Source organism: Lacerta agilis, chromosome 10 (assembly GCF_009819535.1).
Source record: "Lacerta agilis isolate rLacAgi1 chromosome 10, rLacAgi1.pri, whole genome shotgun sequence".
In the NCBI taxonomy this organism is placed as follows: Eukaryota; Metazoa; Chordata; class Lepidosauria; order Squamata; family Lacertidae; genus Lacerta; species Lacerta agilis.
The window spans coordinates 21872981-21888082 of record NC_046321.1 but is presented as its reverse complement, the minus strand read 5'-3'; the positions used below and the strand labels follow the sequence as shown (position 1 = coordinate 21888082).

Genomic DNA, 15102 nt, shown 5'->3' with positions numbered 1-15102 from the left:
AGGTATAGCCCTATTCAGAATCCCATGTATGTGTAATAGACAAATTAATTTTTTTATTTTAAAAAAATTGTTACAGCACTTACCGACACTAATTGTTCCACCCTTTGGTTTTTCAACAAATAAAAGGGATTTTTGTGAATTGTCTTGCTTATCTCCTTCTTCCTGAGGGCCATCTCCCGTAGACCATACTAATATGGAGAAAGAGGGGGGAAATTAACTTATTGCAATAAACCTTGCGATCTAATTTCTTTATTTTAGCTCTAACATACCATTTCTTTAAACTACTACTACTTCAAAGGGTACTTACGTTCTCCGTCACACTTTTTCAGCATGACATGATGTTATTGGTAGCAAAAGGATAGAAAATTCTTATTGAACACAACTTTCTGAATGGAATTGCCCTGTCTGTGGTGATGGAAAATTATAACATTGTGCTGGTCTGTGCCATTGCTTTCACAGCAAATAAGCAAGCAAGCAAATAAATAAATAAATAGCTCTATATTAATAGATGTATACTGTATAGATGACATACTAAAACACATTGTAAAAACTTAACATCAGTGTTAATTGAGAACAGCTGAATAGTTTTTCTTGCAAGTGTTGGTAATTAAGTTCTTAATCCTGCAATAACCAATAAAGATTATGTAAGCTCTTCTGTGGAGAAACAGCATCTGTACAGAGCCATGCGTTAAACATTATGGAATTGGGGTCTTTTTCAACCCTATGATTCTATAATTCCATCATTCCCAGTTTGATTCTGGTTGTGTGTGGAAATAACACAATTTCACATAAAAATAACTTCCATGCAAAGTAAATTCCATTAAAATATCAACATTGTTCTAGTTTCTAAGGAATAGCATGCTTTGTCAAACAAGGCAGTAAGACATATGTGCCCAAGGGTCAAATGTTTAACATGGGTCTTGGGTTGTTGTGTTGTTTTTCACATTCCCACTGTAAAAATTAGTTGCAATCTGTTAAAAGAAAAGAAAAGAAAAGAAAAGAAAAGAAAAGAAAAGAAAAGAAAAGGAGGTCTGTGCCTGGGTCTTCCAGATTTATTTTCTGGAATAATCTATGTTAGCCTTCTGTAACCTGCTCCCCTCAGTGGTTTTGTTTTGGATTACAATTCCCATCAGCCCCAGACAACATGGCAAATGTCCAGGGATAATTGGAGTTGTAGTCCAAAACATCTGGTGGGTGCCAGGGAGAGGAAGGCACCAGACTGACTTTTGTGCTCCAGAGCTCCATGTGAGCAGGAGCACTTCTTTTCACTCCAGTGAAGTGCATGGAGAAGTCCTTGCTCACACGGAGTTCTGTTTGCACACTGGAACCTCATGAAGCTTTGGATCAGGATCTTTTTTTTCTAGATCTGAAACAAATATAAAACAAAAATCAAAGGTTAGCATGAAGGGTACAAAAGTCAGCAACCGCATCTGTCGAAAAGTAAGCTACAATAAATTGTTCATTAATAGTTATTGCATTAGGAGAAAATTGGAATGTTTGGGGGGGTCTTTGTTCTTCCTCCTTTCCTTTCTGTTTTAGAAAGTCTCACCTGAGTCCTTTCTCTCTCCTGATCGATTAGTCCCACCTGAAAGGTAAGAGTAAACTGGATGATGTCAAATCAAAAGCTATAACCTTGGTTACTATACTGGCTGTGTAGGATTGGGAGCTATTGTCATATGCTGAAAGAGGGGGGGAGGGAAGGTTGTAGAACTTATGGGTTTGTCTAATCAGTGGAAGGAGAGTAGGAAACTTCCTAGGGACTAGTAAGAAGACATAAGATCCAGCACATCAGGGTGAGGTTGGTGTCTGGATATGATGAATAAAAGGGCATTATCATGGCACATAGGTCTATCTGTGGTTAATAGCCATGATGTGTAGATGGAAACTTCATATTCTGAGGCCATATACTCAGCAGCATCTAGCTTGCCACTATGCAAAGTAGGATACCAGACAAGATGGAGCAATGGCCTCATCCAGCAGAGCTCTTCCTAGGGGCACTGCCCAATGTTAGTCATATGCAGAGGGCAGACCTAGTGAAATTAATGGACATGCCTAACTTAGGATTGCTCAATTCAGTTGGTCTACTCTGAACCTAGCTGGATGCAACCCTAGGGGACAATTTGGGGACCGTGAGTTCCAGCAAGATAGAAAGACTGGATATAAATCCACTGTCTTCTTTCAGAGTGACAAGTTGTGTTTCCCTTGAAGTTCCATTGTATGCAATAGAACTTGCACACCAGTTGCCTGAAACAAAAGCATCTTGTGTTTTCAGTGTTCCTAAATGCTTAGCTTTGGAGCATATAATGGCTAAGAAACTCCCTTTGCATGCTTATTGGGTGACTCTAGGACACTGGAGATGGAGACAATGCAGGGATCCTATTGCACCAATAGTAACAGGCCTTCAACCCCCTGGTTAGATGGGCTCATGTCTGGCTGACAACAGAAGAACCAATTCTTGTTATTTCTCCTCATCACAGCAGACAAACACTGCAAAATAGAATAGACCTCCTAACCTGCAGTTGAAGTGTCATCTTCATCTGTAAAAAGAAATAAATAACAAGTAAAACAAAGCAAGCAAGGAAAAGGAAGAATGAAAGTTATCCTTTTTTTTAGTACATATGAATGATAATGAGGAACCTGCAAGAGAAGGAAAGGAAACAATGATAGCTGGAAACACTGGTAATGAAAACTGCAAACTGATGGATAAAGCTTTATGGGATCGAGCAGCTGGAATGGTCAACTTCAGTGCTTCACGCAAGTACAAAAAAATGGGATGTAATGTGTGATCTATTATTAAAACATGGGTATGAATGAGAGTTTTCAGAGTGGTTGTGTATGTTAGAAATATTGAGGGGGGAAATGGAGTACAAAAAAGACACAATGAAAATCAAGGTCAACTACAGATCTGACCTTCTGAAGAGGATGTCATTTCACTGACGTTCCCGTCTGCAAGTAAAATGTGTACATAAAGGGTTTTTTATATAAATATATATACACACAAAAATAACACCATAATTAGGAAAAAAGATTCCATCACTTGGCAGAAGATGGCTCTAAATTAATGAGATTCAACCATTACCTTTTCTTCTTTCAAATTCTGACAAGCTGCCTAGATAAAAACTATATCACTTACATGATCAACAAGGATTTCACTCGGTCCTGTCAAAATCAAGACTCTTAGGTCCCATACCTTTCAGTGGAAGAGTTAAGCACGTATTTAGCTCTTTCCCATCCTAAGTCAACAGGACCTAAGAGTCCACCTATTTGTTATTGCAAATAATAAAGCAATAAGAATTCTGTTTAGATTTGACACATTTCCCATAATTTAGAGAACAGGAGTGCACTTTGATGTGATAATTAGTAGTGGTCTAGATTGAAGATGTTAATATCTTGAGCTACAACCAATAAATATGCATGTTAGGTCATCCTAATTCCACAACAAAATACACATCCCCCAATACTCCACTATTACAATTATATAATGACTTAAAGTTTAAGATGGGCAAATGAAAGGAAAAAGGCTAAAAGGCCACTTGCAATATTTATACTGTACACTATTTATACTCAGGGGCGTAGCAAAGGGGGGCGTACTGCCCCAAGTTCCATAATGGAGGGGGTGACAAATTATCAAGGAACAATTACTGCCCTACTAGGGCAGTTCATAAAAAACTTTTTTAAAAATGCCTGCTCCAAAGGTCTTATCTTGCTATACTAGGGATTATATAGCTATATATGAAATCTCATGCATATCGGTTAATATCTTGACCCTCCTCCACCAAAATAGCTGTTTACTTGGCTGTTTTACTATGTCGTGAAGGCTGAAATTTCAGTTCAGTGGAGCACTTACTGTTCCCAACCCTAACCCTGTGGAAAGCCATCTAATTAGACTTTAATTTGATTTTGAGATGTTTTTAGGAGGTAATTTAATTATTGTTTGATTTTATACCAATGTTATGTATCTGATGTTAGCCACCCTGAACCCGACTTCGTCCGGGGAGGGCGGGATATAAATAAAAGTTTTTTATTATTATTACTTGTTATTACTCCTTTGTAAGAAAATATGAAATAAGGTAAAACCATTTTTACAGGGGGGGTATCAATGGGGGGGGGTTACAAGAAATTTTCCGCACTGGGTACCACCTGACCTTCCTACGCCTCTGTTTATAGGCTACTGTAAATAAATATTACTGGAATAACTTATGTTTTACCTCCGTGGAAGGCCACAGAACAAATATGAGTGATGAAGACATTTCCCACATGGTTGAAGTAAACTTTCAAATGCATTGCATGAAAACCACTTCCATCGCATTTTAGGATGTCTGTCTGACACTCTGTCTTTATGTTTTTAAAGCGATGTAAATATAATTATGGAAATTTGCTATCCATACGTTACATTTAAATGATTTAAAGAAGTTCCTGATGAGAAGAAGAATCAAGCCATTTTAAGAAAAGGCACACACAGTATGAAGAACAAAATAATTCAGAATTTCAGAACATTATACCCACTTACCCATGTAAGAAAAGCATTTTCAAGTGAAATCATCCAGAAAAGGTGAATTCTGGCTCCATAATAATCAGTGGCTTGACTTCTGTTTATTTACCGGTACTTGGAGCCAGGATGTCACATTTTCAATCACATGAGTAGTCAAGCTCTTACTTATGTGATTAGTCCCAATCCTGCAAACATGGAAGTATGCATGGTGTCCCTGAATCAGAGTATGCTTCTAATCAAAAATTTGAAAATTATGTCACTCATATGAGTAAATGCTTTTGAAATTAAGGCAGTTCTACATATGGAGCAAGTGCATTTTTAAGCAGCCCATTAACACAAGTTTTAAAAAGGCAGGAATCAGACTTGATTTTGGCTTCAAAATTATTGTGATCTTCTTAGGCTAAACTACACATTACACTGTAAATCTGTTATTAGTTTCCTGACTTTTATTTTATAACGAAATGTAGCTATACAGGCAGCTGTCAATTTGCTAGCAGCAGCAGTGGAGAAAGTTATATTAACCTTCCTTCCATGCTCTGTTCACAATCAAAACATCCTCCCCAGCGACTTTTGGCCCACATGGATAAACACTACCATATGTCCCATCACAATAGGGAAAACAGCAGCTGGGAAAATGGAACAGGGAAAGAGTTAAACATACCCTGCCCATGTACCACTAAGATGAGGGAACTGCATTAAAAAAAAATGTTTTCAACAGTACTGAGACATTGCTTTTGAGGCCAACTATTAGCATGTTGATCCTTCCATAGGAAGTCAAAGTATTGACTCACACTAAAGGTACACAGAAGGAATCGTTTGATCACAGGAAAATGATGTATAATGATAACAACAACAACAATTATTATTTCTGTTGGGTACATTTAGGTTTGGAACACCTGCAAATTCCATGAGCTGCAAGATGGCATGAAGATGCTAATCTTCAGAGTTATGATCATGATAAATGATAGCCTTATGATAAATGAGTGAACAATATGAATACTGAAGAAGTGTGCATGCACACGAAAGCTCATACCAAGAACAAACTTAGTTGGTCTCTAAGGTGCTACTGGAAAGAATTTGTTTATGAATATTGTGCTAACTGATCAGAATGCAACCAGATTGGCAGTTAATTAAAGTAACATCACACTCATCTGTCTTCTTCACAATAGTGTTCTTGTTGTGGTCAATGTAAACATGAAGGAAATATGTAATTTGCTCAGTTCAGTCAGCACAATATATGTGATGTCATGCTTGTTATCCAAGTGGAAGATGATCATCACACAAAAGAGTGGTCTAATTTGTTATTATATTGTTGAATGATATGAGAAACTGGAAGAACAAAAAAACAGCTGGTTGGTGTGTAAGGTGACAACTGCAGATTCACCAGTCAGTGCCATCTATATTTTCTAAGCAGAAAAAAGTTAATACCAACCAGTCTGTACAACATCCCCAGGACATTAAAATGTGTTGTGAACCTTCTATGGATATCAAGGTAACATACAGCAGCAGAACTGCTTTGACAGATGGGATGGAGAAAAAACCTGTAGCAATCCATCTTTCCTAATTCTTTAGTTGCTAGGACTGGATGGAGTGGTTGTTTAATCAAAATGTAAGAATGATTCAAGAGCAATCAGTTTAAAAATGAGAAAGTGATGATCTAATCTATGTTAGCAACATCATCTGTTCAAAAGATAACAAATACCCAAAGAATATCAGACCTGATGGTAGAATTACGATCATTATTTCACTCTCCTTTTCTTCTGCAAGTAAAATTTTAATGGAATATAAATATATTTAATAATGGAACTTATGAAAACAAGAGGAAGGCATTCTGGTGCAAACAGATTTCTTTATCGCAAAGAAGACTTATACCAGTTGGGTAGATCAGGTGATTCACTAAAGCAGGCATAGGCAAACTCGGCCCTCCAGATGTTTTGGGACTACAACTCCCATCATCTCTGACCTCTGGTCCTGTTAGCTAGGGATGGTGGGAGTTGTAGTCCCAAAACATCTGGAGGGCCGAGTTTGCCTATGCCTGCACTAAAGCAACAGTTTCACTTGATTGAAGAAAGTTGACATAACTTTAACCACCTTTGCCAATCTATTTCCACTCTGTCAGCCCACCTATAAAGGGAACTTCTATCTAAAAGTACAAGTGGAGCTCTACACATGCAGTATTATCACAACTGAAGTTGACCTCTCATCCTGAAAAGCCCATCTTATTCCTCACCAGTCAAGATCTACTTAAGAGATCTACCTTGACTGATGCTTGTTTCATGATGGGAACTTGCTAATACTCAGCAGATGCAAAGCATCATACTTTGTCTATAAGTAGTTACAATATATGGCCAGCAGTACTGCAATGTGGTCTATATGTCATTTCCTATTCATCCTGAGATGTGTATGTTGAGTAATGCTGGAGCTTGCCAAGGACACTTCTGAAAAATTAGGGAGGTGGCATTGCAATGATGCTCTAAGATGACTGGAGGGGCCTACAGTCCACTTGATTGTAGTTTTCATGGAGGTGACCTGGTAGAATGGCTCATATTCACTATTGGCCCATTTCAACAGCAACCTTGCTTGCAAAAAAATATGCTCTTATACACTTACTCCCTTACATGAAGGCATTCACTGTGGATGCCAATACAACCACATCTGCATTATCATAACAACATGGCAACCAAAATGATCAAGGGGTGGGAGGAAAGGCTTCACTATAAAAAAGTGTAGGGAAAAATGAGCATGGGGAAACATAATATACAAAATTATGCATGCTAGGAAGAACGTAGGTAAGGAGAAAAACGCAGGGTCATCCATTGAAGCTGAATGGTAGGAGATCTGGCAATGACAAAATGAACTACCGGTACTTCTTCACACAGTTAAAATGGCAGCACTTTGCTAGCAGAAGACGTAGTGATGGCCTCCAAACTGGATGACTTTAAAGGGGGGAATTAGACAATATTGGATAAAAATGCTACCAGTGGCTACTAATATATTAGTATCTCCAGTGTCAGAGGCAGCATGATGGGAGGTGAGCAGCAGGAGAGGGCTAATGAGCAATTTAACAAACAAACAAACAAATTGAGCAGAATCAATGAGATAACAACACTTCCCCAGAAGTCTATGGAATGGTCTACCTTCCTCTTTACTATACTGTACATCAAATGGTTTTTTTTAAACAGTGTGTCAGGCATGGGGTACCTCTAGCTCCCATCATCTCTGGCCATTGGTCATGGTTTCTGGGGTAGATGAGAGTTGCAGTTTAGCAACATCTGGGGAGTCAAAGGGTCCCCATCCCTGCAGTATGTCATCAATGTGGCAGGAGGGTGTGCTGTTTCATATTTGCAAGTTGCTGATGGGGAGGCTCCAGTAGTACTAATGACATTTTATCTATGTCCACTTGCCAGATCTGCTACGGTTGCTCATAAGCTTTAAATATAGACATCTACGTATGTCTATAAAAGACAGCTGAGATTTTATACAGAGTTTTGATGGAAACTTCAACCAAAATAACAGAGGAAACAATCAGTTGTTTGAGTAGATCACAGAACCTAGACAGATGAAAATGAAACATGCGGGTAATTTATTAGATGGATGGATGCCTTGATGGAACCTAAAGAAAGAAATGAGCACATTAATTTTGTGTTGTTATTTCAGGAAATGAGCGCAGTTCTGGTAGCTATGTCTTCAGCACAAAAATGAAGATGAATGAAAGCACATTGTGGAATGTAATATGTGAGAGTACGCTGGTAGTTACGTAGACACACATGATGATGCTGGACAAACAAATGTAGAACGGAGTCACTGGAGGATAACATAGTGAGTTTGGTGAGGCTGCTGTACATTCAATTCTTCTGTAAATAAAATAGATATTGCATAGATGGCAGAGATCTAGCATTCCATAAATGCAAATTAATACCTTGCTTTGAAACACATAATTTAGAACTATGTAGCATGGATTGCACTGAAGATTGCATCCCCATCGTTACTTGGAAACAAATAGTTACCCTGGGCATACCCCAAGGCAGCCTTGCCCAACTTGGTAACATCCCGATGTTTTGGACTGCAACTCCCATCAATCCTAGTCAGCATGTGCTCATCAGGTTGGACATGGCTCCCCCAAAAGTTGTGGCTGGGGGGGGGGGTTGGTTTGCTTGCAGGGCATTATGGAGGACTATAGAAGAGAAAGTCTTAAGGCTTCCACCTGACATGCAGAACTAGTCATACAGGACTTTTTATTCTAGCCAAAGTGGTCGGCAGGGCAATTCAGAGCAGCATCTCAGGTTCTGAATGGTAGACAAAGGCTTTCTTTCAGATACTGAAGCCCTTTAAAGCTCTTATGACAAGAGCTAGTACCTTAAACTGATAGGTAAGAGTGTTATAGTGGTTAAGAGTAGTTAATATTATGCTTATGCATGTTTGTAATTTATGGTTGCTTTTGATGGTTTCTATGCCATTTTTGTACAATACCTCAATCTTGGGAGCCGTTACAATCAAGGGCAGACTGCAGCCAGTATTGTATAGTGGTTAGAGTGTCAGACTAGGACCTGGGATACCAGGGTTCAAATCCCCACTCGGCCACGAAGCTCACTTTGTGACCTTGGGCCAGTCACTGCCCGTCAGCCCAGCCTACCTCATTAATTGGGTGATCTTGGACCAGCCTCTCTCTCTCTCTTCTCAGCCTAACCTACCTCAAAGGGTTGTTACGAAGATTAATTAAGGGAGTGGAGTGGTAGAAACACGCATGCTGCCTTGAACTCCTTGGAGGAAACGCAGATTATAAATGCAATAAAAGAAGTAATAAACTGGACCAGGAAACAAATAGTAGCAAGAGCCGGAGTGACACATTCCGGCTACTCTTCTCTACACCTGGCAGCAGCATTGCACATCAATAAACGTTACTGGACACTTTTCCTGTGTCAAAGTTACTAAAGCAGAGGTTAGGACAACATGGTGTCCTCCGAGTGGCACCAGACTCTATCTTCTGTTATCCCTGCCCATTGGCCATGCTGGCTGAGACTGATGGGAGTTGGAGTCCAACTACACCTGCACATTGTTAATACATCCCATCCCCTGTACTGAATCATAAATGGCTGTGGCTAGGCCTGCCCTCTCCAAGGAAGGTTTGAATGGGCATACCAGCTGAAGTAAGTAAATGGGGGAATGAAGAAAAAAAGCATTGGCGGTGCGGGAAGCCAGGAAGCCATATGAAATCATATCAATGAAATGAAATGAAATTCAAAACCGTATGGGGAACTGGAAGAAAGAAGAGAAAACATACATATGACCTATACTGCTGCAGCACCTACTGATATGTTGCCTCATTCTAGCTTTTGGAGAACAACTGCACTCACCTTTGTTAGGTGGATTTCCATCCTCCCCAGGTTTATTTTGTTCTGTGTAGGAAGTAGAAGCAACATTTTTTTTTTGTGAGAAAACACCCAGATCACCAACATTTGTGCTGGCGCACCCGCCTGCAATGCTGACACAACATGTTTAGATGTTGCACATACACAGCAGCCACTACGCCCCAGAGAATTACTTGCCAGAGGCCGAAAGAGTTAGAGTATTAATATAAATGGATATTAACTGGATCCTATTAGCATGTAAAATGCCTGTTGATTGAAACAATTAATTAGGAAAGGGACCATATCTCAGTGGGAGGACACATGCTTTGGATACAGAAAGACTCAGATTCAGGTCATGGAAAAGGAAACTGAACAGGTGATAGATAGGCAACCTCTGTCTGAAAGCCAGTAGAGCTGCTGCCATTCAAAGTAGATAATATTTGGCTTTAGAGGAGAGTGCGCAAGGTTTACAGCTATAAACAAACAAAAATTATGCCAGGGGTGGGTGGGACCCCAAGATGGCCCAATGAGAACTGAGCATGCTCAGTGACCACAGAATGCTAACTGATGCAGGAATGGGGGAAGGGGAATGGAATGCAGTACTGTGTTTTGAAAAAGGGCATGGCTGGCTGAAACCCTGAACAGAAGCCCTCAACAGCGTAACATTTGTTTTTTGCAGGGCCCACTCATTTTACATATATGCAAACAACCTGGATAGCTCAGTAGAGCATAAGACTCTCAGGGTTGTGGGTTCGAGCCCCACGTTGGGCAAAAGATTCCTGTATTCCATGGGGTTGAAATAGATGACCCCTCATAGTCCCTTCCAACCCTACAATTCTATGATCTATTAACCTGGAGTAGCAGTGCAATCTTATGTATGTTTGTTCAACGGGGCTCATTCAGAAAACATGCATAGGGTTGCAACTTGAAAGTAACTCTGAACAATCCTGCACCAACATTTCCCCTATTTTCTGTACAGTATGTACATGGGAATGAATCCATAATTATTATAATCAAGTTTTAGAAGAGCAGTAGCAAATTTTCTTTCTACCCCCTTCCCTCTCCACATATTTGGTCACATACTGTTGACTTTTAACTCAACAAGCTTCTAGATGTAGCAGCCACAATCTGGGTTTAACACCATTTGTGTGCTCACATTTTTGCATGTGTGTGCATATGTGTGTACACAGGAAGCTCAAAATATCCAGAAAGATATGCCATGGGCAGGAGGATCAACAAACTCTCTCTACACCTTCCCAAATACCAGGTGGTGGGACATAGTTAGCATCTTCGGAACAGCTGTAAAAGCTTCAGGGCTTCTGTTGAACTGCCTGGGCTACTGGGCCAAAGGATTATCCTCCCAAACATCAGCTGATAAAGCAGAAACATGCAACTGTGCTTGCTCCAGAACTATTGGTGGAGCAGGTTCCAGGATCAAAGTTCTTTGTTGAGTCAAAACCACTGGAAAGCAGTGACCACTTATGCAATCTGCCACATCTGTAATTATTCGTGTTACAAATGTTTCTTTCCAGGGAGAAAAGAGAAGGACTTCCAACTCCATTCTTTTGCAGTTTTGTTATTTAATTCAACAGATCTGTAAGGATTTCTAATGCAACAGATCACATGGTTTACTGTGTGAAATGTGCTTTGAAATGTTATGTGTGCATTGCAGGGATAAACCAACAGCAGTTAGTATTAGCTGCACGAGGGGATTTTTGGATATTAAAACAAAAATGTAGGGTTGGAGCAGAAATGCTCAAATATTTGAAATCTGGTGAATTTTCAATTATTAATAAGTATTTACCCCAAATCTATGTTTGCTTGTTGTTTGTACTAGATTCCATATTCATCAGCCACCACATGGGCTAAAATATTAAATAATGCACTTTCTTTAGGCCTTCTTTATTAGCATGAGGCCTTCTTCCTCTCGCTTTCCCTCCCCTCCATATATAACAAAGCGAAGAGGCAAAATATTTCTCTTTTTCTTATATCCATTCACTGGATCAATTCCTTGCCCCCCCCCCAATTTCCCTAAATACATCTATGTGCAATTTCTGTCAAAAAAAAAATCCTAGAAAAGAACTAGCATCCTCAGAATACCCACAATTTCCAGAGATGGGGAGCCGGGGAGCCAAGGGAATTAAGCTTGCAATCCTATACCCAATTACCTGGGAATAAGCCCCAATGAACTCAATGGGACTTGCCACTGAGTAGACATATAAAGGATTCCTAGCATCCTCACTGTAATGACCATTGTAAATGGCACCCTAAAATGAGTTTAAGCTGCAAGTTACCTGGTAACTTGTAAATGGCACCCTAGAAGTGTGTATGCACACAAAAGCTCATACCAAGAACAAACTTAGTTGGTCTGTAAGGCGCTACTGGACAATTTTTTAATTTTTATTTTATCTATTTCTACTGTGTCAGACCAACACGGCTACCTACCTGAATCTATAACTCTAAAACAAGTTTAAACTGCAAATTACCTGGGAATAAGCTCCTTAATCTCTGTGCGACTTACTTCTGAGAAGACACACAAAGGACTGCACTGTTAATCTTGTAGAAGTGCAGTTATTAATCCAATAAACAGTCACCTCTTTGTGTATTGTATGAAGCCTAAACAACACATATCTACATCAACCAAAACCACAAATTCTAGTGACTAACCTGGAGGTGGTGCAGTCTCTGCTTCTGTTTCATCTGAAAAGGATAAAAGAAGCACTTTTAGAAACATCAATGTATACAAATAGATACAGGTCTACTACAGTACTGAATACAGCTTGAAGAGCTAGGCAAATTCTGAATTTCATTCTATACATGAAAGCCTTCCCATTATGGATTTGTAGATGTTTATTGTGGTCTTGTGTATAACCCACTAATTTATTTGGTTTTATTCAAATTGTTTCATTGTTGTACAGATGAAAGCAGCGAACTATCTCACCAAATAGTTGGTTCACATTGCTTTTATTCTCCTGTAATAAATACCAAATTGATTTGCTATTTCCTTGCATTATCATTATTTTACAAATAATATTTTTGCAGAGCCATCAACATACATAAGAACATTTGTTAAGTTGGAAGGGAAATTAATTAACTCAGATAATCATGTCCGAGGGATAATACCTCTAGTGGGGGACATGTGCTCCTTCTGGGGTAGTTTGTCCACCTTTGGTCCCCACCCTGCACTCAATTCTCACCTGTGTCTCCTAGAAGCTGTCAGCATGCGACAGCAGCCACACCCTGGGAAACAGCTTTGACTGATCAGCTAAACTTGGTGAGGGCATGTTGATGGGTCTCAATCTCTCAGTGACTTAGGGACTTCCCCTGCATGTGAAAACAGGCTCCAGCATATTGAGCAGACAAGACTAAGAGTGAGTCCAATGGTCAAGAAGGCAGTTTCTGCACATGTTTTAGAGGGAAATGAGGAACAGATGGGGCTCGTCAACCTGAGATACTAGCCTGCAGTACAGTGGTGCCCCGGTAGACGAATGCCTCGCTAGACGAAAAACTCGCTAGACGAAGGCATTCATCTAGCGGAAGGCAGCGCCGCAAGACGGAAAAGTCTATGGGGCTGCCTCGCAAGACAAAAATTTTTCGTCTTTTTTTTCCGTCTAGCGAAAACGTGGCTTGCATTGCCGCTTCGCTAGACGAAAAACCCGCTAGACGAAAATTTTCGCAGGACGAATTATTTTCATCTAGCGGGGCACCACTGTATCTAGGAGAAGGAAAACTCTGATCCTAAACCTTCACTGCCTTGCAACTATACTCATGTATGAGAAAGGCTTCAGGAGTTAAAATCCATATCCACTGTCTTGCACGACATCTTTGGGAGAAGAAAAGGCTAAGGAATAGGCCCTACAGAAATCTGGAGTGGAATCCCTTCCCTAAGACAGGTCATGTATGCCTCCTTCCAGCAACTCCTGCAGCCAAGCTAGTGCCAAATATATTGCTCTGTTTGCCTTTGGAATACATCAGTGAGGCTGAGAGTGGGGTCTTGTCGTCTGGGCAGTCCAGGACCACCATACACATTGGCCAGCTTGCATGTGTCTCTATGTGGTGAGGCTTCCTGACTGATATATGACTCTTACTTCCAAAATGCCCTTTTGCAGAATCTATTTTATTACAATGTCTGCAAAAGTGTACTGAACTTTCTGCTTATTTTTTTCCAACTGCAATAATACACTTCACATAGTTGGTGTTCTTCATTCCTTTATGTTTGTCTTGTCTTTATGTTGTTGTCTTGAAAATTCAATAAACACTTCTTTTTAAGAGCTACTATTTGCTTTAGATCTACAGCTTTAGATCAAGCTGGTTATAGGGCTGCTGAGGCTTCTGTGTGCCCTGTTCAGACAAACTCATGTTCCCTCAGGCAAAAGGCCTATTTGAAGTGGTGTTCCATGTTTGTCCAATTAGCTTGCAATGTTGAGTAGTTTGAGCAGAGCTGCACGTAAAGGTACCGTTAAACTTTACACACTGAAAATCAATCCACACCAGCTTCTTCCATGTGACCAAAGATATTATAAAACCAGTGAACCCCTTGAGCAAATAATAGAAATAACATTTCAGTTTTGGCCACTCACAGTGAGACTCTGCAGACTAAATATATTCTCAAGCATGCTAGTGATGTTGGTTCTCTGTTCCAGTAAGAATCCTGGTAAGCCTTCTCCTCTGGCGGCAGGCTTAAGTGTAAAATGCATTCTTGGTACATCTTGACTCTCTCTCTCTCTCTCTCTCTCTCTCTCTCTCTCTCTCTCTCTCCCCCCCCTCCCTCTGTGTGTGTGTTTTATGAAGAAGAAACACTATGGGTTGGAGGGGAATTCCTTTGAATTCTTTGAATGAGTTCCTACTTCATACTAACAAATTAAATGGTAACACTGCTTTGCAAGATAAAACTGCATTTCTAATACAAAGCTAAAAGTGGCATTTCAATTGGCTGAAGTTCTTTCTCAGCATGTTTTAAGTTGAACCTATGCTATCAGAAGCAAGCACCTCTATGCTCAATGGAACCTACTCCCAAGAACCTAGGCACAGAATTGCCAGTCCTAATAAATTAGGCATATGTGCTGCTGTTCTTTAGTGTGTGTACTGTATCTGAGGGTGTATAAGCCTGCATTTTTTGACTCTCACTGGGCAATGGCTATGAAATTCTCTTTAGGGATGGTGTGATCCTTTTAAAATGGTCATTTAACATCACCCATATTAAGCCAGTATTCAAGAAAAATGTAAACAATGCACTGTCACTGAAATGGATCCATGTGAGTA

The 15102-nt window shown here is 39.9% G+C and overlaps 1 protein-coding gene across 11 annotated transcripts in view; it reads right to left on the bottom strand.

Moving 5' to 3' along the window:
• The window catches only part of MYBPC1 (myosin binding protein C1), a 94634-nt gene that overhangs the window by 60648 nt on the left and 18884 nt on the right, over positions 1–15102 (bottom strand). For 5 of the 11 annotated variants that reach the window (XM_033163286.1, XM_033163285.1, XM_033163277.1 and 2 more), the window contains exons 2-7: positions 12508–12540; positions 9847–9888; positions 2911–2946; positions 2514–2537; positions 1550–1585; positions 84–188 (exon numbers count right to left, since the gene is read on the bottom strand). In XM_033163286.1, coding sequence (XP_033019177.1) covers positions 84–188; positions 1550–1585; positions 2514–2537; positions 2911–2946; positions 9847–9888; positions 12508–12540 — 276 coding nt within the window. Of the gene's footprint in view, positions 1–83; positions 189–1549; positions 1586–2513; positions 2538–2910; positions 2947–6210; positions 6248–9846; positions 9889–12507; positions 12541–15102 lie in introns of those variants that run through there. The other 6 variants (XM_033163278.1, XM_033163279.1, XM_033163282.1 and 3 more) reach the window with 6 other exon arrangements.